This window comes from Rhamphochromis sp. 'chilingali' (genome assembly GCF_963969265.1).
Source record: "Rhamphochromis sp. 'chilingali' genome assembly, chromosome: 10".
NCBI classification, from domain to species: domain Eukaryota; kingdom Metazoa; phylum Chordata; class Actinopteri; order Cichliformes; family Cichlidae; genus Rhamphochromis; species Rhamphochromis sp. 'chilingali'.
Window position 1 is genome coordinate 21,019,993 of NC_137937.1, and position 22,381 is coordinate 21,042,373.

Consider the following 22,381-nt stretch of genomic DNA (forward strand, 5'->3'; position numbering starts at 1 on the left):
TTGTGTTTTTCATGGCTTCACCACATTAGGATCAATTCTACAACATTGCCATCTTGTGGTAAAGCGATGTTATCAGGAACCACATCAGAAGCATCAAACACACTTCCAGTTACTGGATTTTTGCTCGAACATGTGTCTGACCCCCCCCCCCCCCACACACACACACACACACACACTAGTTTTAACCCACTCAGTTCATTTAAGGTGGCATTGTGATGATATATCCAGTCTAGATGGACTGAAAATTAACTGAATAAATGTTTCTGTACTGTAAAAGGAGGCCTGCTGTACTGAAAGACATGCGTTTTCCAAGAGGGACCTGACTAAATACAACACATAACAATATGACAAGTAAAGAAAGACATACACCTGACATTCAGTACACACAGTTGAACACAAACATGCAAATCATATAACAGATAAATAACAGATCATTACAAAAGCAGTCACACTGACCAAAAGAGCTATTCTCTCGCTCCTTTAAAGTGGACATTGTCATCTCCTTCTGTAGGATATTATTCCAGGAAACAGAGGCCACAGCTTTACAAGCCTTTCCCCTTTATTCCATTCGGACTCTGGGGACAAACATTTGTATAACATTGTGAAAGCGTAGACTTATGCTCGTTGTACTGGTGATGGTGGGTGGAAAAAATGATTATTTGGTTCTATCTGTGGCCCTGTTTATTGTGCATATATATCACGATCCCATTTAGGTGACAGCATAATACAAACTAAAAGAATAAAATGACACAGGTTACCCTGGGCAGTCCGGGGATTTAAGATTAAGTAATAACACAGCAAACCCCCAAAGAGCAGGCAGTAGCTCTGGGGCAGGCTTTCTTAGTCATGTGGTTTATTTGTTACTTCAAATGCAGATTGCCCTACACTCAATGTGTTTTTTCACAAGTAAAAGGGTGCCAAAAGTGTCTCACCCTGATGTGCACCGGTACCACTGATTTATTAGGACCTGGATTATAAGCAAAGGCACAGGCTGGATTAATAACACTGATGATTAACTTGGTTTGTCTGCCCTACTCAATCTGACAGCATCAGATCAGAATTCAGGAGCCAAAACCGCATGTCAAATGTTTAGGAATGTTTAGATAACAACGTCACGTGGTGCGGGGCTGAATTATAGACTTGAATTGATAGAGCGGACACTCCCCCTCAGTGCAACCCCCTCAATGAGTGGCCGGGGTAGCGGCCGCCCTCTCCCTAAAATTGGTGCCACAAACTGTTTATCGCTGTCGTAATGTAAGTAATTTAGTTTGATGGCAGCCTTGTCAGGTTACGCTGAGACCATGTAAGGGCTCTCCCTTCTATCCAGCCCAGCTCTGTGCTCTGAATCCTCTGCAGTCTGCATCAGCAAAGTGTCTTGGCATCACTTCTCGTTCTTCCTCCGGTGTCATGTGAAGGGGGTTTACGGTGGTTTCTCTCGCCCTACACCGGACCCTCTTCCGTCGATCTCATTTGTCAGTGACAAGGCCCTCGCCCTGGTGGACCATCTGGGGCTAGTGTCCCTGTCTCCGCTACTCCCGGTTTATCCAGCACTCTGTGGCGTGCGGCGGAGCCGAGGATGAGCGAGCAAGGGAAGGGCTCGGCATCCGCCTCTGCCGCGGCCCCGGCACCTGGGTCGGATACTTACAAAGGCTGGCTTTTTAAATGGACCAATTATCTGAAAGGCTACCAGCGGCGGTGGTTTGTCCTCAGCAATGGCCTGCTGTCATATTACAGGTAAATATCGCACGCATGGCGTGTATGTTTCCTCCTCCCTCCCCCTGGAAAATGTAAACGCCACTTGTGCTCACATTTCTGTGTCGGCGCATCACTACAGCTGGCTGCCTCAGCTGTTTAGCAGCAGGCTAGAGCTAGCTACCGGAGCTGTGACGGAGGAGAAAGTCAGGATTTTCTTTAAAAGACAGCTGGGCGCGGAGAGACAGTGACACAGACGGGGACATATAGGGCAGCTAGTCCTTTAAATAAGTGGGAAATCATGTCACGGCAGGCGCAGACGTTAGCCAGCACACCAAGCTAGCACGATAGCCTCCTGTCATCAGCTGTCAGGCGGCTGCAGATCCAGCTGTCCGCCCGGGGAGACCGACACGACAGGGTGCCCGGCCGCTTTTAACACACATTTAATAACCCTTCGCCCTGAATACTTCTTTTTATGTGACTTTCACCGTCTCAAATACCTTCGCCACATGACCGCCACGTTACTTTTCAGAGTGCATTCATTCATTGCATCACGGTCACGTTACTGAGCCCAGCCACTTAGTATGATCGCCGTAACGGGATACTGTGCGAGAGAAGGTCGCTATCGTTTATCCGTCTGTCCTCGCTCCTATCGCACAGCCAGGTAGCTGCGAGCTAGTGTTAGCTGTAGTAGCACCTGTGGATCAGGTGCTTTCTCCGCGGGAGTCATGTTTCTGCAGGTGTTCAAGCTCATACATGAGCTCTCTGAATGGATCGTAAAGCACGCCAGCTCCTAGGCTTATTTCAGTTAGTAACGTGGATTTATACTATAGCACTTCAATTTAAAGCCAGTCAGAATCAACAAATCTCCTTGGCAACAGCAATGAGAATTACAGACTTGCTTCAATTAAGTTTATGTTATTTTATATGAAGCCAAATCAAAAGAACAGTCGCCTCAAATCACTTTATATCATAAGCTAAAGACCCTACAATAATAGAGAAACGCCCCAATCATATGACCTTTTATGAGCAAACACTTGGTGACAGCGAGAAGGAAAAACCTCCTTTTGGCAGGAAGGAACATCAGGCAGAACCAGACTCTGGAACAAAGCTGTACCTGCTTTGTGTGACATAATCTTCACAGCTTTCCCCCTAAACCTCTTTGATATACTGACAAAGATGGTGGGACAGAGGCAGAAAGCCAGATCTTGAGCTGCTGTTTGGTCATGCAAAATTAGTTGATTTTCACTGCTTGGCTGTTGCATGTTTAACCTGTTTGTTTGCTATTGCTGCTGCTTTTGTCAACACTGAAACACCCTGCATTATTTGATGTACACAGACGGTTTCAGCAGTTTGTACGTCATACTGAGGCCTGTCATGTTACCAAAGCATTTATATCAGTGGGATCTTTTGGTCATAGTGTTTTCCAGCAACAGATGTTCGCCCTGTCTCTGACCCAGTTTCCCTAATTAAAGAGTGAAGGTGCACCTAATGGCATTAACCTTCCTCTGCTCACCATGCTGCGAGTCAAAGCCTTGACTGTGAAGTTTAAATGCTTTCACAGTTTAGATGGCTCTAGCATGATGTGTTAATGCACTCTGTAATTGCTTGCAGCCATAAAATAATGCAAATCATAAGTTGATCCCTCTGGGTTAATGTCTTTTTCAAATGTCATCTTTAATTGGGAAGTTAGAGTGCTTGTTTAAAGGGTCCCCTGCGAACCGTCTGTGTACATCAAATAACGCGGCGAATGCTCATCAGTACGATTTTGCCTCCCCGGGCTGTGAAGCAAACTTCTGACTCACGATGTTTTCCTGCAGCTCCAAAACTAAAAATGGAGATTGAATAGGGAGCTTTCTCTACTCTGTGTGCTGGCAGAAACACAATCAAATCTCTTTTCAGACCATTTCATGCCACACTTTCTGAAACAGACTCTTTGTCTTTTCGTGCCAGCGGGGTTATTTGACAGAGGTGTGGTAGATGCGGCCCCACACCTGCCCGTGCTTGTGGTGAAAGGAAAGATGCCTGTTGCCTCTACCCTCTATTAATAGTCCATTATGTTGTAAGGTGACTGCTGTCCCCGGAGTAAAGGTAGCCCGTCGACATCTGAGCACAGAGGCAGCGAAGCGAACGAGCTGTCCCCTCCACTGCTGTCTTCCTGGCAGACCACACTGTGCGTGTCTGACTTCAGGCTTTGTGTTGCGCCTTCTCTGGCTGACTGTCTGCGCTTCTTTTGTGAGTGAAGTAAAGGGGAAACAGTCAGTCAAATGTGACAACGTGTTAGGTTAAAGTGTTTTCTGACTGTTTTTTGTCTTTAGGTTGAAGCATCAGAAGAAAGACGATGTCACTTTGCATCAGCGTGTTATCTGATTTAATGGAAATACAATTCACAACACATTAAACCGTGTCACACACTTTAAAGCAAAGACAACTTTCATCAAACCTCATGTAGCCTGTCCTGCATTTAATCATTTTTGCTTTGTTTAATAATTCGCAGGGTCCACCCGCCCCCTTTAAAAAGGGTACTTTGTATTTGTGATAAATCAGTACTGACAGACGTGGCAATTAAGACTAGTCAATGCCCCCAAAGGTTTCCTTTCATTCAGGCCTGCTGTTGATAAAGCAGCGGGTTGGTTCTTTGAGCTGGTGCTGCGACACAACTGCTGGGTTATAAGAAACGGTTCGTGGGCTGACTGACGCACTCAGTACTTGCTCCTGGTAAATTACAATGAGTTTTATAGAGATTCAACAGGGCGGTAGTTATTGATTGGTTAAGGCTGTGACATTGCGGCTCTGTCTGGCTTTTATTTCAGCCTCAGAAATATCAGGAGATATTTCCCTTCTTTTCTCAATGAACTTCTTTAAAAAAAAAAAGATGCATAATTGACTATTCCTCACAGTTTTAATACTCTCACCTCTTATAGTATATCCAGCTTGGTGTGTTAGGGAAGATTACAGGGTATTAAAGCTTTGAGTGCTATTGGAGCTGCTGTATCAGTAAATCCAGCCTTGCTCTTCATACTAGACCAGGCCTTCCATGTTTCCTTCTCAGCTGCGGGAGAGTAACTAGATAGTATCAATTTAAATGCTCGGTGGGGGGGCGGCACCTCTTGCGTCCCTTTGGAAAGTCAGGTTTTGGCGTTACAGCTCACACCTCTCAGCTCCTGGGAGGCGGAGAGGGAGCGGGGAAACTGGCCAACCTTCGGCCCAGCTGGAGGGTAAAGCCTGGCCTGAATCCTGTTTACTATTCCGACACATCAGCAGAGTGGCTGGAACAAGAGATGTTGCTGCGCTGATCTAATCTTGTTAATGGGCTCGTTTTCTGGTATTTGCACCAGGCTAAAGAGTGTACATCTCTTAGTGTGTGTGTTTGTTTGTGTGTTTATGTCAAGCTGAGGGCAGCACAGCGATGTTGAAGAGATCAGGGGCTCTGGCCACATTTTCATTATCTCATTGTTTTGGTTTTTCAGCAGGTCATGTCACACCATCCGTGCTGCAGTGTCATTGCTTTTGGTTTCCTTATCTTTCTTTTCTTTCATTAGCATGACATAGTCGCCGGCTTCTTCCCTGTCTTGTGATGGGCCCGCAGCCAGAATAACAAACTTGTGTACTGTGCGTTCTCATGCTCAGGGTACTCCCTTGCCTTCTTCTGTGTGCCTCTTCATGCTTACGGCCGTCTGTTCTGTGTTCTTCACTGGTTGTTGTTTTGTCATTACATGCTCCAGATCGGTGGATTTGTGTTTTATGAGGATTTGTGCGCAGGGGACCGACAGGTAAAGCACTGCATTTCTCTCCTGGCTGAGCGCAACATGCAGGACCCCTCGCTTACCCGCAGCAGCAGCCCACATTCACCTTCCCCCTATCCCCTCTGCTAGTGCCTTAATGCCTCCGTGGTTCTTTTTGCTCTTTCCCAGCTTCTTTTTTAGTTTCCTTGACTGTATGATTTCATGGCCTTTGCATGGCCTCACCTCCCCATAGGGCAGAAGCGATCAGTGTGGCTTCTCATCTTACTCATCAGCAGCACATTCCCTTTGTTGACCCACTTAAATCCGGCACTCTGCAGCTGAGCTCGGCTGAAATCTGGGCTGTTCAGGATTGCCGGCTGCCCCTCCGCGCTGCTTCGCATGGCCACAGTGTGGTGTTGTCTGCGCAACTGATGTGCACCGAGTGCCAGAGGAAGGGTACACTGAACCACTTGTTCTGGACTGGCATTATAACAAGACTTGACTTCAGCCTGGAGAAGCTGTATAGGGGAAGCCACTGCCTGGCAGAACTTTTAAATACACTTCAAACTCTCACTCAACAAGGCGGCAACCACCTTGTTAGTGTCAGCTGAGGCCGGAACTGTTGGGGAGCTTAGTGCTGCTGAGAGGCAGCTGCTTGTGGCAGGGAGAGCTCACTGAGGATGGATGAAAGGATGTTAGGACCCACAGACAAATTCACATGATTGCACGGGTGCGTCAAAGGGGCCGTTTCCAAGGGTATGAGCAGGCAGACATGTGACATGGAGGGCTGAGCATCTCTTTGTTTCATTTGACACAACCTCTGCACTTCACAAGAGCGAGTGGAGCATATGATTTTGCTGATTAGTTGCTGCTCCCCGGTTGAGGCTGTTAATCGGCAAAATCAGCAGTCTGTGGTCGGGCTGAAAACCTGCTTCAAAAGGCCACGAGGGTCTACCCATGCCCTGCAGTTCAGTTCACTTAACTGTGACAAAATGTCAGGCAGACAGTTTTCAAATGCAGAATGTTAAGTGCATAGTTTTTGTAGAGTTTTTTTCTTTTCAGTTATTAAAAAAAACTAGTTGTATTTAAACGAACCTCATTGAAATGGATTTTCCTTTTAATTCAGTTCAATTTGATTTCATTTATATAGCACCAAATCACAACAACAGTCATCTGAAGACACTTTATATTGTAAGGTAAAGACCCCAGAGAAAACACCAACAATCAGATGACCCCCCTATTAGCAAACACTTGGCAACAGTGGGAAGGAAAAACTCCCTTTAACAGGAAGAAACCTCTGGCAGAACCAGACTCAGGGAGGGGCAGACATCTGCTGTGGTCAGCTGGGGGTATTTTCTGTATTTGCCTGTTACATATTTTCATTCAGCCACACTAAAGGAAAGTATCAAAACATGTAAAGGATGTATGTTTTTCAGCATAAAACTACTGAAATAACTAATGTTTGCATAGATTTCTATTAAGTACAGTTTTTTTTTTTTTTTTTTTTTTTTTTTTGCTTTACTTATATGCAGAGCAATTGCGTTGATGTGCCCCTCCCACCCGCAAAGGCCCATTTTGAGCTAGAAACAGCCCTGGAGTACACTTTTGTCAAAGATTTACACAATACATATAGTCATCAACTCATACAACCCACTGTTCCCTTTACCCTTTGTTCTAATCTCTCGTCCTGCTGCTTTGGTTCTGTCTCCCTACTATCGCTCTGTCATTTTTACCTCCTCTCACACTCTGTTCTCTCTTTGTTCACACTGTTCTTCATTGTTTGCCTGTGTTCGCTCAGACAAAGGCCTTGTTATGCGCAACAGTTGGACTTACAGGCTACTCAGATACCCACAATTCAACACACTCGCAGCAGGGGCAGTCAGGTCACGCTGAGTGAATCAGGAGCTCCATTTGTATGCAGGTGTAATTTCATGTATAAGGTTGTGTTTATTGAGTGAAATAATGTGAACAGTCCTGAAAACTGACTGACACGATCACCGTGGATACCTCCCTGCTTGTTCTTAGTGGCCACATGCCTCTTCCACTCTCCTACTTGCACCCCTGCTGTAATGGATATGAACATGAATTTACAGTGTTAGGATTGAATGATGTGATTGTAAGACAGGGGAAAAATAAAACAAAACAAGTTTTCAGCTTTTTCTACTTGGCGTTTTGTTTGCAGGACACAGGCAGAGATGGCCCACACGTGCCGAGGAACTATAAACCTTGCAACTGCACACATCGACACAGAGGACGCCTGCAATATTGTGCTGAGCAGCGGCGGCCGCACTTACCATCTGAAGGCCAGCACAGAAGTGGAGCGGCAGAGATGGGTCACGGCACTGGAGTTGGCCAAAGCTAAAGCAATCCGGATGATGAACGATCAGTCTGGTAAGGACAGATGTAGTAACCGGCTGCCTAAATAGAAAAATAGCTCTGCAACACATAAATTGTGGGCAAGATGGCTGTGAGCTGGTGGTGCAAGGTGTTACTGGTCAGAATCCGATAAATAACAAGCTGGACTGAGTCAGTTTGAGCAAAAAGAACAGTGTGCCTTTGTCTTGTTTATCTCAGGTGATTTCACTACTGGTTAAGCAGAGTTCTGCACAGTTTTTAGGCCAGTCTAGAAATTTGGATATATCTGTTTTTGTTCCTGGTCCCCGGTGTCCAGTGCTATTTGATATTCATCACAGCTGTCCTGCTTCTTTAATGTCATTCACATTCCGTTATGAGCCAGGAGAGGGCAGCGCTGTCTGCTCACTCAACAAACTGGAGTATGCTAATAAGACTGTGAGAACCAAGCTTCCATTCAACCTCCTGTCAGCAGAACACTCTCCTTTCCAAGGGGACTTATTCTTGTGTGCTTGTATTAAAGGTTTCTGGTCAAAGGCTGTGGGAAAAGTCGAGGAGAGCCGTTTTTCTTCACGTTTCACCCTGGCATCGTCCCAGAGCCTCTCTGCCTGGATGTTTTGTTTTGCAGACAGGGCCTAGAGAGACTGAGACAGGCTATATATTGCTCTGGCCTCCATTTGAAAGTCAGATCACTAAATATAGACTTGGGCAGGAGGGGGATGTGAGAGCTTTTCAGCTCATCACTTCCAGTAAGCAGGACAGGAATGCTTGTATATTTGTATTTTGAAAAGGTTAGGCTATTGAACAGCTTGGCTGTGTGTGTTTGCGTGTGCGTGCATTTTTGGTGACCAGTTCCATTATGCTGATGTCCAGCTAAAGCTTTTGTGCCACTGCAGTTTGATGTCCTTTATTTTCTTCACAGAACATGACCTTCTTTGTGTATTTAACCAGTTTTGCTCAGCTTGGTTTCCCTGGTGTCTCATTGGTAGTTCATAATCCAGAGCGGGTGACATAGACACAAAGCAGTTTCCATTTAATGGGGATTTTTGAAAAAATACTATGCAGGAAAGGTTTGTAAGACACAATGTGATTTTTATTTTTTTATATATGAAGTTGAGACAAGCTTCGATAGGTGTGACACATTTACAATTGCAGTGTAAAGGCTGTTTTAAAGAGATATTTGTAAAACACTAGCAATGTTTTTATTTATAGAGGAATATGAAAGGTATTATAAAAACATCCATGTAACCCTGAAGCATTTTACTACATATTTTACTCTAATGTAATTATACAAATAGTAGATTTTCTCATTTAAAATGGAGGCAATCAAAATGACAGTGATGGCACATGGACTGGTTCTCACAAGATCAAGATCCTGAACCCCAAACTGCCCCCATGCATCCATCAGTGTGTGAGCGATGAAGCACTCACTGTATGATTATGTGCATAAATGCCATGAGTGGCTTACAGTGTTGTAAAATGTTTTGAGTAGTCTAAGACTAAGAAAGTGCCATATATTGCCAGTCCATTTATATACACACGCACAAAATCAAAGAGGCACACACTGCAACTTTTTAATCCATAGTGTGTCCCAAACTCCTAAAATGCTGCATCCTACAGCTCCCATAGTGCAACACAGCATTCTTTTTGTGCCTCTTCAGCAAAGTCCTTTTAAATTCAAGCAGCCAAACAGCTCTGGTCATTTATTTGGCCAGTTATTTTTGAATTAACTTTAATTTCAACGCACATTAGGATACAAAAACTGCATATAGTCCACTTAAAAAGTTTGCTGACTTTGCCCCAAAGAAGTTTTTAAAGACGTTTGTTTCCTACTGTAGAAACGTTTTAACCACCACTTTAACAACACGTCTTGTTTTCACAGGCAGGCTTTAAAAGTCTCAGGTCCAAGCTGACATCACCACAAAGATCCCGTTAGCGGTTATACTTTAAGTCAAGGCCCATAGAAGGTGTTTAAATAGGCTGTGTAATAATTCAGAATGTATGCTCGTTTTAAAACAGGAAGTCACAGGAAAAAAAAAAGCACCTGTGTGCGCTGCAGTAGTCACTCAGGGTATGCTGTTGCTTTCATAGCACATGATAGAGAGTGAAACTGTCAGTCTGAGACTTTGTTAAATGGTTCATATACAATCGTAGAGCCTGAAATCAATATTTGCTGCATAAATGCTGTTATTACCTGCCAAACATTAGACTTTGTAACTCAATGATGCAGTGAGTTTGTTTAAATTTAAATATCTGTCAACTTCTGCTGAGTGTATTCATATCGTCTTAACTTGCTGCATGTCAGTCAGGAAAAAGTGTCAACATTATATTTGTGGTGAGTTTTGTTTCCAGCGTAATGCAGAGCATATTGTTCTTTATCCATGAGCAAACATGGATCAGTGACCAGGCGCCTGCATTTACTAACTCGCTCTTCCCTCTCTGTCTCCTCGGGGGAGCCACGAGCACAACATGACTTGCGTGTCAATACAGAGCAGAACTGACAAAGTGAAATCCTTGACGTTGCCTACTGTTACTTTGCTTAGACATGCAGTGCAGTGTAATTTTTAGGCCCTTATTCTTTAGGTCTTCTGTATAATTTACTGGATTTCAAGTCTCTCGCTGTCAGCCGGCAATAAGATTGATCTTGTGTAGACCTGACCTGATCTTTCAGTCAGTTGCCTTAATGAATGCTGGTGTCACTTCTGCTGCTTTTCCATTTGGCTGACTTTTCTCGTGTGCGTATTGTCTTAATTTAGGCTGAGATTGGCTTTCTAACTGAGACTACTTGCTGAAATCTAAGGCATATGAGCTCAGCAGGTGGCAGTGTTTCCCTCACTTCACTGTGACCTCTCTCCTGGGTTGCTCTGCCTTGTCTTCACGGCTTGTGAAAGTGGGATCACAGCCTGACACTGCCGAGCCTGTAAATTTAGCACAAGCTATTATTTTTTTTCTTGATAAATTTTAGTGGATAGTAAAATGGTTTACTGGAAGTTTAAAAAGAAGAAGAGGAATTCACTCTTGTAGTAGTCATCTACTCGGGTGTTTCTCTGAGTGAACTCAGACAGATGCAGATCAGGTTGGCATCGGTATCAGACACCAATCCATCAGGCGTGCAAGAAGATGTGAGTCTGGAGTTTTCAAAAAGCAGTGCATTGATCTGCACTGGGTGTCTAATCTATAAGCAGTACAACTTACTGACTCTGGTGACACATAAACTGGAAGTGGATCAGTTATTTTTCTTTCTGTCCCCTGTTGCATTATCTTTAGTTGCAAAGAGAGAGCTCTGTCCAAGGTCCTGAAGCCTTCAGCATATTTTCAAAGGTGAAGAGAGCACTGATCAAGTATTGCCTTTTAAACATGCTTCTCTCAGTTATTTATTTTCATCAAGATCACCTCTCCCTGCTCCCCACCTCTTGGTGTGAACTGACTACATTGTTTTTTTTTTAAATTTTTTAACCCTCTTATATTCTCACCATCCCTCGCGCTGTCTGATTTTCCCGCCCCACCCCCTCTCCCTCTCTCTCCCTCTCTCCGTCTTTCCCGGCTCTCTCACTGAGCAGGTTGTGCTGCTTTGCATCCAGGGTTTAGGTCGGAATGGAATAACCATCATCATCTTTCTTCAACTCTCCCCTCTCCACCTGCTCTCTGTTGCTTAAATAATTGTGATTGTCCTGCCAAGTAGTGGGTGATGATACAAGCAGCATAAGGTCTCCCTCCTGTAAGTAAATGGCTTTTCTTCCATTTGTGTTGTCCTCAGGAATCTGTGTGTGTGCACACTCAGACTTGGATATCTGGTTAGGATGATTTAGATCTTGCTGTGTATTTATCATGTGTCAGCTATTGTATTTGTGTTTTTGTTTGTTTTTTGATCATTTGAAGTGATAACTCATCAGTGTGGAACTAGTGGTGGTTTAAGTGTTATTTCTGTGCTTAGTAGGTGACATTGAAGGTGTTTAAGCAGAATGGGGAAATGATTAATATATAATATATAGAAATTGAATAGAAAGCTGTGCATCATTTGACGTTTAGGGTAAATGAACCTTTTAGGGCAGGGAAGGAGACTGATTAGAGGACAGTCATAATGTGTGCAACATCAGCCTACATGGCAGTAAATCTGGACTAGTAATGTGTCTTTGCATCAATAACTTGATGATTTTGTCTAGTATATGATTTTTATTATTATTTTTTTTATTGGGAAAAAGTGTTTTTCTTTTTTTTCTTTTTTTTTTCTTTTAGCTCTTATGTTAAACATTCACATTTGCTGTTATCACCATAGAGCCAAAAACTACACCTTGACATATTTGGTGAACAAAACACAAAAACAACAAAACAGTTTCCCAATTATGCTGCAGCTGCTTCATCTGCAATGAGCTCTAGCCATGAAATGCTACTTTCTGAGCCTGTGAAGGATGTTATGAAATGACAGATGGTGTGCCTATTATCTTCATCAATTAAGTTCTCCTGTGGCTGTGCACTGAATTGCTTCCCCTTGTTTGCCTTGGATGTAGACGGGTGTGCTGGCTGAGGTTGATTTGCAAGATCAGCTCAGTCCCCAAAGACAAGGGAGATGGAGACGGAGAGATCAGAGCTACTTTCAGGCGTGTGACATAACAAACACAACTGAAGCCAGGCTTCACAGCGAGCCTAAAAGCTGTGGTTGTCCAAACAGTCAACCAGGCAGAAATGATACGAGTCTGATAGTCTTTTTCTTTTCTCCTCTGTGTTTTCTGCCATATTTAACTTCCTGTTTCCTTTTCTGTCTGTAATCATTTGTAAAGGTAACAGTATGAAATCAAATCTTTTACTGCCTCACGGTGGATTTAACCTTTCTGCACTCTGGCTTCCTTTCCAGCATGGCCTACATAATGCCGGCCATGCTGACACATTGATTTTGGAGTTAGACGCCACCTGTCTTTTCTCCCACTGATGTGACATTCTCTTTAAGCCCCCACTTTGTGATGTTTTTGTTTGTTTTTTTTCACTGTAAACAACCTAAACTGAACGAATCCATTGTCATGCGTTGACTTAAAAATGCATGGCATTGTCTCTTTTTCCTTCCCGTCTTCCTCTGCCACTGTATTTTGAAACAGTTTGTGGTAAACAGTCTCCTTTTTAGGATAATCATGCTGAACGAACTCTGAATCACCCTGCCTGTAGGTGACTGCTGTCTGGAAAGAACAGAGATGGCAATTTACTCTTCTCTTAGTCAGCAGTAAAGATAACTTTTACTGGGCAAACACGTTGCTTTGGGTCCTGATGCTAAATCAGCACGCTTGGTGTTTGAAATTGCTGCTGTTAAACTGAAGCAACCTAAGTCTTGTAAGTGTTAATTTGACACATCTGTATACCTTGGTTGTAACAAGTGGTTACTTGAGTTAATGTTGCCTTCCAAGCATTTTTGCCCAGAGAACTTCCGCTCACTGGTTTCTATTTTTTTTTCTTATCATTCTCTGTCATGTGGGAAAGTCGCAGGAAATCAGCACTTTATGAAATCCTTAGACCAACCTATCTGGCACCAATAACCACGGCACATTCACAGTGACTTAATTGACCTTTCTTCCCAAATTTGACTCTTCAGTGCCATGACACATTATTTTTACTATTAAACTGAAGCTGATATATCCAAAACTAATACCTAATCATTCCAGTTGCTAGAGTACGATTATGCGCTGTCAACCATCAGTTTAATCTAACCCAGTAATAAAAACCTTGTTCTTTGTGGCCACTTACAGATTACAGCTGAGCAGGGGTGACATAAAGCAGAACGGTAAATAAATTTTTTTAAGTCTTTGATTTCTTTATTTATTGATTTGGAGTTTCATTTTCAAGCTTCAATCCTAAACCTACATGATTATCGTTTTTATGAATGTGAAGGTAAGCGATCTGAATGGAAAGACATCTCTGCATTCGACATGAACTCCCATTACAGCAAGCGCTATAATGAGTTATGTATTGCAGCAACATGTTGTAGCACCACAGGACACCATGACAACAACATAGACCTTCAGCAATTTGCAGTCACGAAACAAAAAGAGGAATTTTAGCACAAGTGTATTATTCATTGCACACACGCTGACTCAGTGTTTTGACAGCTTGCGACCTCTGATTTCTCTTCTTTCATTTTTTCTGTTCTACTGGGAAATAAAGGTATCTGTTTAAAGAGATGTCAGGTCATTCAATGTGATAATAAGTCACTCAAGCTCTGAAATCAACCATTCAAAGAATCTTTTGATTGCTGAAATGTTGCCGGTTTAGAAAGAGTCCTGACCTTAAGCTGATTAAAGTGTACACACAAGACAACCCACGGATAACGCTGAACTGAAACTTGGCTTCTAATGAGCTGTGGTTTCAAAAACCTGACCTGTCAGTAGCCCTGGTCAATAGCCGTTTGACTGAGCGCTATGCTTATTAAGATGGTTCATTATTTATTCTCTGTGTCTGTGCTGGAGGAAGATCCTGGGCAGGAGTATAAAAAATATTTACATATAGATTAAATCAAACACTTAAGTCTAAAATAAGATCCTAAAACTCCAGAGTATTTCAGACTTTACACACAGAGACTATCGCGTGTGTGTGTGTGATAGACACACTGAGATAATTACGTAGCCTCTGACAGAAGGTTAGTCCTCTTTGGATAAGATTATCTCTTCAAAATTTTGAATGCATTTCAAGACACGTGTCAAGATATTCTTGAAATAAACCGTGCCTAAAAGTTTAAAGGCACACCATAGATGTACTTGCAGTGTCAACACTAGCATCTGCCATGCAGAGATCATACCTGGAGTTTATTGTCAGTGGGGCTGGATGATTCATTGCCCCAGCGTACCGAGAATCTGCTTTAATTTCACTCTTCTGCGTGGGCCATTCATAGCGTCTGTTTGCAACCGTTAAATCGTTAAAGTGACGTTTGGCCGTCTTACTATAAGGCAGTGCAGGCTGAGACAGGAAGCAATTAGTCTTAACTCTTACATTTGTGGTTAATTAAAGATCTTCCACCTCCTTCGGATGAGTGCGTTATCATCGCTACAGGAGCCTCGGTGCATTAAGAGGTCTTCTTTTGGCTTATATTTCACTAAAGTCAAATTTTGTATTTCCGGTTCTTAAATGTAAGTGGTCTTGTTTCCCCGGCGATGGCGAGGAGGTACAGTGTATCGCACAATGTGGTCCTTTATGTGGCTCAATAACATTTATGTGGCTTCTAGTGCTTCAAATAATCTCATATTCAGCATGAGACTTTTAAAATGCCATCTTACATTTTTCCCACGTTGAAACGACTCTCGCTCTTGAAATGTTTTACTGGTTTTAATGAGCTCTGCGCGTCCAGGCCGTGGAGGCTGTGTGTGTTTGGGTTACTGCTTCCTAATGCAGCAATTAGACTAATGAGACTGTTACTTATGCTCTTTAAACACCATCGTTCGCTTTAGTTTGTCTCTCAGATGCCTTGCCCTTCATCTGTGTGTCCTCCAGGAGAAAATAAACTTTCTCAAAAGAAGATCATTCGATATTTGCACTGAATTTCTGAATGTAAAAAATCTGTTAATAATTGTAATATTTAGCAGCTATTAGTTCGATTCAGGTGCCTATATTAAAATATGTATTTATTATTGTGGATAAATTGGATCTTAGATTGATTTACATCAAGGGTGATGTCAGAAAGCTTAATACTAAGGAAAAAAATGCGTTTATGAAGCTGATGCATATCACTCCAAGCCAGCAGAGGGTTGTGCTCTTTTTGCATGGCTAAACTGAACTGCAGTGAAGTAAAGAAATGATGAAGGTTAAGTGTGAAATTAATTGTAGTTTCATGCTTCATTCCCCCCTGAACATGCCCCAAGACACTTAGATGACATTTTTTATTTACAGTCCAACAGTCTTTCCTCGTCAGCACTTCTCTCACCTCACTTACAGCCTCTCTCCTGTTCACTGTTTGTGCTGTTACCAGATATTTCTGCAGAACATCTACAACAAAGGTTTTACAGTAGGGACTAGTAGTGGTTTTAATCAAAGGAATAACTTAGGCCCTGAAATGGACCTATGCTATTCTATAGAAACAATGCACATTTTTCCAATACTAGCCTGGAAAAGTAAACTCTTTGTGAGTCATTAATAACAGTTTGGACTGTAAAAGATTTTGAACTTGTGGACTGGAGTTTCAGCTGATCGTAAAATTGCATAAAATATGATATAAATACTTTATTTGGGAGTGGTTTTATGCAAATAATCTTTGAAACAATTACACTATAATTAATGAATGTATCCTGTATGTATCAAAATGATAAATTTGGACCCAAGTGCATGGCTTTAATGGGATTATTGATGCAACATCTGAAGTTTCACTGAGGGCTCGCCACAACACAGGGCTCTGAATATTTGATTGGGACAGCTTTTTTTTGTGTTTCCTGACCCAACCCTCTCAGAGTTTTATTGGGATCATTTGCCTGTTAGATAAATATGTTAACCACTACAGTCTGGAGCCGTTGTTAATAGAATGGCTTGATAATTAAACTGGAATTAAATTAAAAAGACAAGCAGTACTGAGAACAAGTAGGCATGCAAAAAGAGCACTGGGTACGTGTATGTCACTGGTAAAGAGGCTCTTAATCCTGAGTTTTCCTTATTGAATCTTTACCTGTATAGTTTGGTGTTAAAAATGTCTGTTGTTTTGGAAGTCAGATGGTGTTGGGGTGTAATTTCCCTTTTGTTCTAAATGACTATTAATATTGCTAAATTATATTATAAAGATATCTGAATAAAGAAACGTTTGAAATCTGTTTGATTCTATTGTCCAGTGAGCCGCAATCTAGGATCAACAATGTCATGATGTAATTATGGTAAAAGTAAATTGATGAATGCAGAAGCAGGATGTCGAAACTGCTTCATGTAGGTGACTTTGATGTACAGCACACTGTGACGCTCACACTGGCAGTAATATTGCAACCTTCACTTTATTTTGAAAAGTCATGGACTGAGGACAGTTATAGTAGCCGAAATCATCCTACAGCATGAATTCCTCTGTGTTGTATAGTGACACTGATAGGAGGTTAGATTTTAGAGTGACTTCATAGTCAGCTGCAAGATGAGCACTTTAATGATTCTGATAAAGGATTATGACATTAACACTGGAGGGATACATCAATCAGTAGAAGTGGAAATGGACATTTTATTGGGGTTATTGCTTTTGACCTTTATGCCCTTGAGTGGCTTCCACAACTATGACACGTCCTTGTGTCTGATCATATGCTTTTTATTTACAAACCCAACACTGTGTTTTGCAATCTCTGCCATTACAATTTGTGAATAATTGTTGCCTTCTGTCATCAAGCTGCCAAAGCATCAGGCAGGCAGTAACAGAGAGGAAACGGTGTATATTGGGCTCAGTTGTGTAGATGACTGCTGGCTGCCGAGTCCTATCTCCTCTCTGCTTCACTCACTCCCTCTCTCCCTCCCTCCATCTTCAGTCTGCACTGCACAGAGAGAAGCATGTGGAGGGGAATTGTAAATGTGCCGAGCTATGGGAAAGTGTGTATGCAGAGTGCACGAGTGTTTCTGAGAGACAGGGACAAGGTATAAGAAAGAGGAATTACAAGCGGGGTGCCCGCTTCGCTCCTGGCATTATTGTAATTGTGTGCTGCATGTGCGTGAGTATGCATGTAACTGTGTGCACGCTGCAATGCTGAACAGGAAAAGTTGCTGCTTCAGCCCACCCTTCTCTGGGATTATGTAGCATCTGAGGGCAACACTGCGTCTCGGGAAGCCTGGCGTGGGATCGGGCCCGCAGAGTGGGATGAAGGGCCGGCGCTGCTGGGAGCCGGGGACCATCCGCTCCCTCTGCAACTCAGGCTGCCTGAGTTCACTCAACCAGGGTCAGTACAGTTTTGGCTAAAACTACAGCACGGCAACATAGAGCCGTCACACTCCTCGCGGTCCAACAGCGAAAGCTTCCTCATTCCGCCATCTGCTCGTCATCTTACGTTTGAAAGATAGCTGTCATTCCTCCATCCATCTCTCCCTCTCTCTGTGTCTCCTATCTGCTGTCTCGGCTCCCTACGCTCCCGCAGCCTACTTTAACAATGCAGCACCTCATGCTGTAGAAAGAGCGGTGTGTCATCTTTCTTGCCCTCTTAGCTGCATGCAGTCCTTTCTTCTCTTACCCTTCTTTCTCCTGTGCTGCTCTTACTCACATTCATTTCCTCTCTCTTCTTTGCGCCTGCTCCACCTTACATTTGCATATGGATGAGACAGAGCATGCCAGGCCTGCGTATTGGCAGTGTGTGTCTGTGTACACATATTATGTGTGTAGAGTTCACTGCACCATCACAAACTGTAAACTGGGAGGTCCTGTGTATCCCAGGGTCCTAGAACCTGTTATTTACATATTGTAGTAGGATGGTGGATAATAAGTCTCTGTTATGTCTACAGATCAGTATAACTTTGTTTCCCCCATTTAACACTTATAGGAAATTATAGCTATAATATACTGGTAACAGATTTCTTGCAGAACAAATGCATGTGTAAATGACTACATGGTTATCTTTGGAGCAACAATGCTAAATTTCTCAGCCATCGCATCTCCCCTCAGTATAAAATGTGTCTATCCATTTTATACTGTCTCTTCCAGGTCTCTCACTTCATCTATTGCTTTCCTGCCCACGGCAGAGTTGGACAGTGTGGAGTTGAACAGCTGTGCTCTTAAGCCCTGGGCTCCCAGTCCCCGCGCTTTGTCTGTTTGTTCACTCAAATGAGGTTGGCATAAGTAGTGTAGCTCCTGGTGTTTTATGATCTAATACAGTGCAGTCCTTTTCATACTAGACTTCCACACATTTTCTGTAATGTGAATGCAAGTGATGAAACTGCATAAAGAACAAGAGTCTGGATCAATGCATCACAAATATCTGGTCCAAAAGCAATAAATTGGATTCCTTCAAGGACAAACTAATAGTGCTAACAGTACTGAAAAGTGTTTAATGGAATAAATCAAAACCCTACATCAGAAACTAAATTAATTTTAAAATACAAATATAAAATGCTTGTTGCATTGTACTTTAAATATATGGGTGTGTACTATTAGTGTCATATCTCCCAAAGCCTCAGAAGAGACGGTGTTCACTGATATTTTGAAATTTGAAATGGGGATATTAAAGAAATGAAGGTTGATGTAATGTAATGTCTGGGATTGTCTGTTTTGATGTAATATTTAATTAAATGTAGTTACTAATATACACCCACCTTTTTTTTTTCTTTCTTTTTTTTTTGTGAAATTACCTCTGAGATGACAAAGTGTTGGACACTAAAAACAATGTACTGTACTTCAGTAAACTTATTTGACCCATGTTGACAGAAAGAGAAACCATAAAGCTGAAACTGTCCTGAAATCTGAGCATCACAGAGACTCTGATATTTATTCATTTGTGTTGCAAAGACATGTTCATCCCTCCTTTTTTTTTTCTAGATGCACTTCTTAATTATGCCAGTGAGCTTACCAGCACATGCACTCATGACTCTTTATTAGGTACATGTTGCTGGTACCAGGTTGGATTCCTTTTTGCCTTCAGAACTGTTTTAATTCTTCAGGGTACAGATTCAATACAGTGCTGGAAACATTCCTCTGAGATTTTGATCCATATTAACATGATCGCATTGCACAGTTGCTGCAGATTTGTTGGCTGACCATCCATGATGTGAACCTGCTGTTCCACTACATCCCAAAGGTGCTCTTTTGGATTGGTATCCAGTGACTATGGAGACCCTTTGAGCCCAATGGACTCCTCTTTATGTTGAAGAACCCAGTTTGAGATTATTCGTGACACTGTGCTTGAAGCGGCCATTAGAAGATAGGATAGGTACACTGTGGTCAAGTGATGGACATGGTCAACAAGAATACTCGGACAGTGGGGTTTAAATGATGCTCAGTCAGTACGAAGATGCCCAAAGGGTGCCAAAAAATATCCTCCAAACAATTACACCAGCAACAGCAGCCTGAACTCTTGATGCAAGGCAGGGTGGATCCTTGGTTTTAGGTTGTTTTTGTCCTATTCTGACCTAACTATCTAAAAGTTGTAGCAGAAATTCAAACTCAGCAGACCGCAATATTTTCCCAATCTTCTTTGTACAATTTTAGTGTCCCTATGCAAATGGTAGCCTCAGTTTCCTGTTCTTGGCTCACGAACAGGTGTGGTCATCTGCTGCTATAGCCCATCTGCTTCAAGGTTCTACCTGTTGTGCATTCAGAGATGCTTTTCTGCACACATGTGTTGTAACTTGTGATTATTTTAGTTACTGTTGTCTTTCTATAAGTTGGAATCAGTCCAGTCATATTTGTCTGACCTCTGACATCAACAAGGCATTTTAATCCAGAGAGCTGCTGCTCAGTGGATGTTTTCTCTTTTTCGGACCATTCACCTATAAACTATAGAGGCGGTTGTCTTGATGCATGCTTAATCATCCAGGTAAGGAAATCCCAAAAAGTCGATTCTGTTCATCGGGACATGGTGTTTTCAGTGGGAGAAATGTTGGATGTTTCATTACACATCCAAGTGACTTCTTCATTCTCAGCTGACTGCAGGTTTCCCCAACCTTATAAACAGTACATTTACATAAAGACTGAAACTAGCACCATTGAATGAACAATGGGCTGTGAGGCGAGTTTCTTGATCATTAATATACAAATTGTCATGATCATTGATCAATGACCACGAGTACCATTCACAGAGATTTGGGGAATGGCCGCAATCACAGCATTGTAAGATGGTGAAAGATGTACCCTTAGGCCCCCTCCTCGATTCAGAGATGGTCTTTCCCTTTTCACATAAATGGCCTCTTTGACTCCCCGCTCAAACCAGCCTTCCTCCCTGTTCAGGATGTGTACATCCTTATCATTGAAAGAGTGTCAACTGGCCTGTAGGTGTAAATAGACTGCAGAGTCCTGGCCTGACGAGTTAGCTCTTCTGTGTTGTGCCTCCTGGCACTTAACAGTGTACGCAATATAATACTCTGTTTGTGTTGGGGGACCAGATCTTTGAGGTGGACCAATTTTTGGCGCAGCGTGTTTTGGTGTTTAAAAGCCACAGATATGCAGTGTTTGGAGAAAATGCATCGCAACTGTTCCGATATTCCTGACACATAAGGAATCACTAAGGGTTTTCGCTTAGGCAATAGTTGTTCTTCTTCTTTCCTGGAACAGCTGGAGCTTTCTTTAGATGTTTTCCAAGCTTTGACAAATGTCCAGCTGGGATAACCACATTTACTCAGGGCCTTCTTGATATGATGTTCTTCTGCTTCCCTGGTCGCTGTATCTGTGTTCGGTCTGTATTGTAGTGTCCTGATGACACCCAGTTTGTGCTGCAGTAGACGATGAGAGTCAAACCTTAAACCTACGCGTGTGGATCAGTATTTACGGTACACTTCGACTTTTAAATGTGCACCACTACTGATGGAAATCTCACACCTAAGAAGCTTGTCATTTTTCATATCATCCCTGGTGAATTCGATGTGTTGGTCCATCGAGTTACTGTCTAGAGGTGGTTCTGAGGGAAAATCCCAGCAGATCAACAGTTTCTGAAATAGATCACTCCATCTGGCTCCAACAGCCATACCACATTTAAAGTGACATAAATCATGCTTCTTCCCTGAGGGTATCTTAACCATGCCCCAAATTCATGGAGTCAATGCCATGTGATTAGCTGATACAGTAATGAGGAATATAACAGGTGTATGCAATAAAGTAGCCAGTGAGTGTATATATAAAAACACACATAGATATAAATAAACATATAAAATAAAATAATCTGAATTGTCTGTTTTTTGTTGTCAAGAAATTATAAGATTAAGAAAGTTGGCCTCCATTGGAGTCGAGCAATATAAAGACATGTTTTTAGAAGTTTTCTAAAAATTATTAAGCCATAGTTGTGGAAACCACTCAGTTCACTGTAACAGGGCATTGCTGAAACAAGCAACAAATGCGGCAGCCCGAGTAATAAGATCGTATTTTACCAATATACCACATGACCCACTGTAAACACACCACATGTGACAATCATATTTTGTTGACTGCTATGCCAGTGTCACTGTTTGTAGGACAGTTTTGGTTTTAGTTGTGAAAGGAAATGTATTCCTTATTGTAAGGATGAATTTTAATGCCAACAATGCTGAGTGTAATCTAGCGACCTCCTTATACATCTAATTTAAATGTTCACGAAGATGATTGGAAATAACAGAGAATGCCTTTTATGCCCATATCATTTCCAAAAAAGTAACGACACTTGTGAGCCATATATTCATGAACTATTTTACCTTTTAATTGTAACATTAGTGCCTGACTGTAAGATGTCTAATGACTCAGTCAGTATTTAGGAGAGATTGTCGTCCAATAAGATTATGAAGCTTTAGAGCATGGCTGCCTCACACTGTCATCTCTGTTTCCCAGTAAGTATTTCCTCTTCATATTTTAAAAACACGAAGATGTAGTAGAAACTCCACTAATCAATGCATGATGTCATTGTGGCTACATTTTGAGTGGACCATTTCCTGTGAATCACACTTGTATCTGAAGATGCTTCACGACTAATTAGCGAGACCATTACATGAAAACATGCTGGATTTCATGAAAATCTCAA

At 42.3% G+C, this 22,381-nt stretch overlaps 1 protein-coding gene across 1 annotated transcript in view; it reads left to right on the forward strand.

Annotated features, from left to right (window-relative positions):
* The first annotated feature begins 1,260 nt into the window (after positions 1-1,260).
* Positions 1,261-22,381, forward strand: part of osbp2b (oxysterol binding protein 2b) — a 55,257-nt gene continuing 34,136 nt past the window's right edge. Inside the window, exons 1-2 of the mRNA XM_080893651.1 lie at positions 1,261-1,734; positions 7,600-7,808. Of these exons, the coding sequence (XP_080749777.1) occupies positions 1,577-1,734; positions 7,600-7,808 (367 nt within the window). The 5' untranslated portion in view covers positions 1,261-1,576. The remainder of the gene's footprint in view (positions 1,735-7,599; positions 7,809-22,381) is intronic.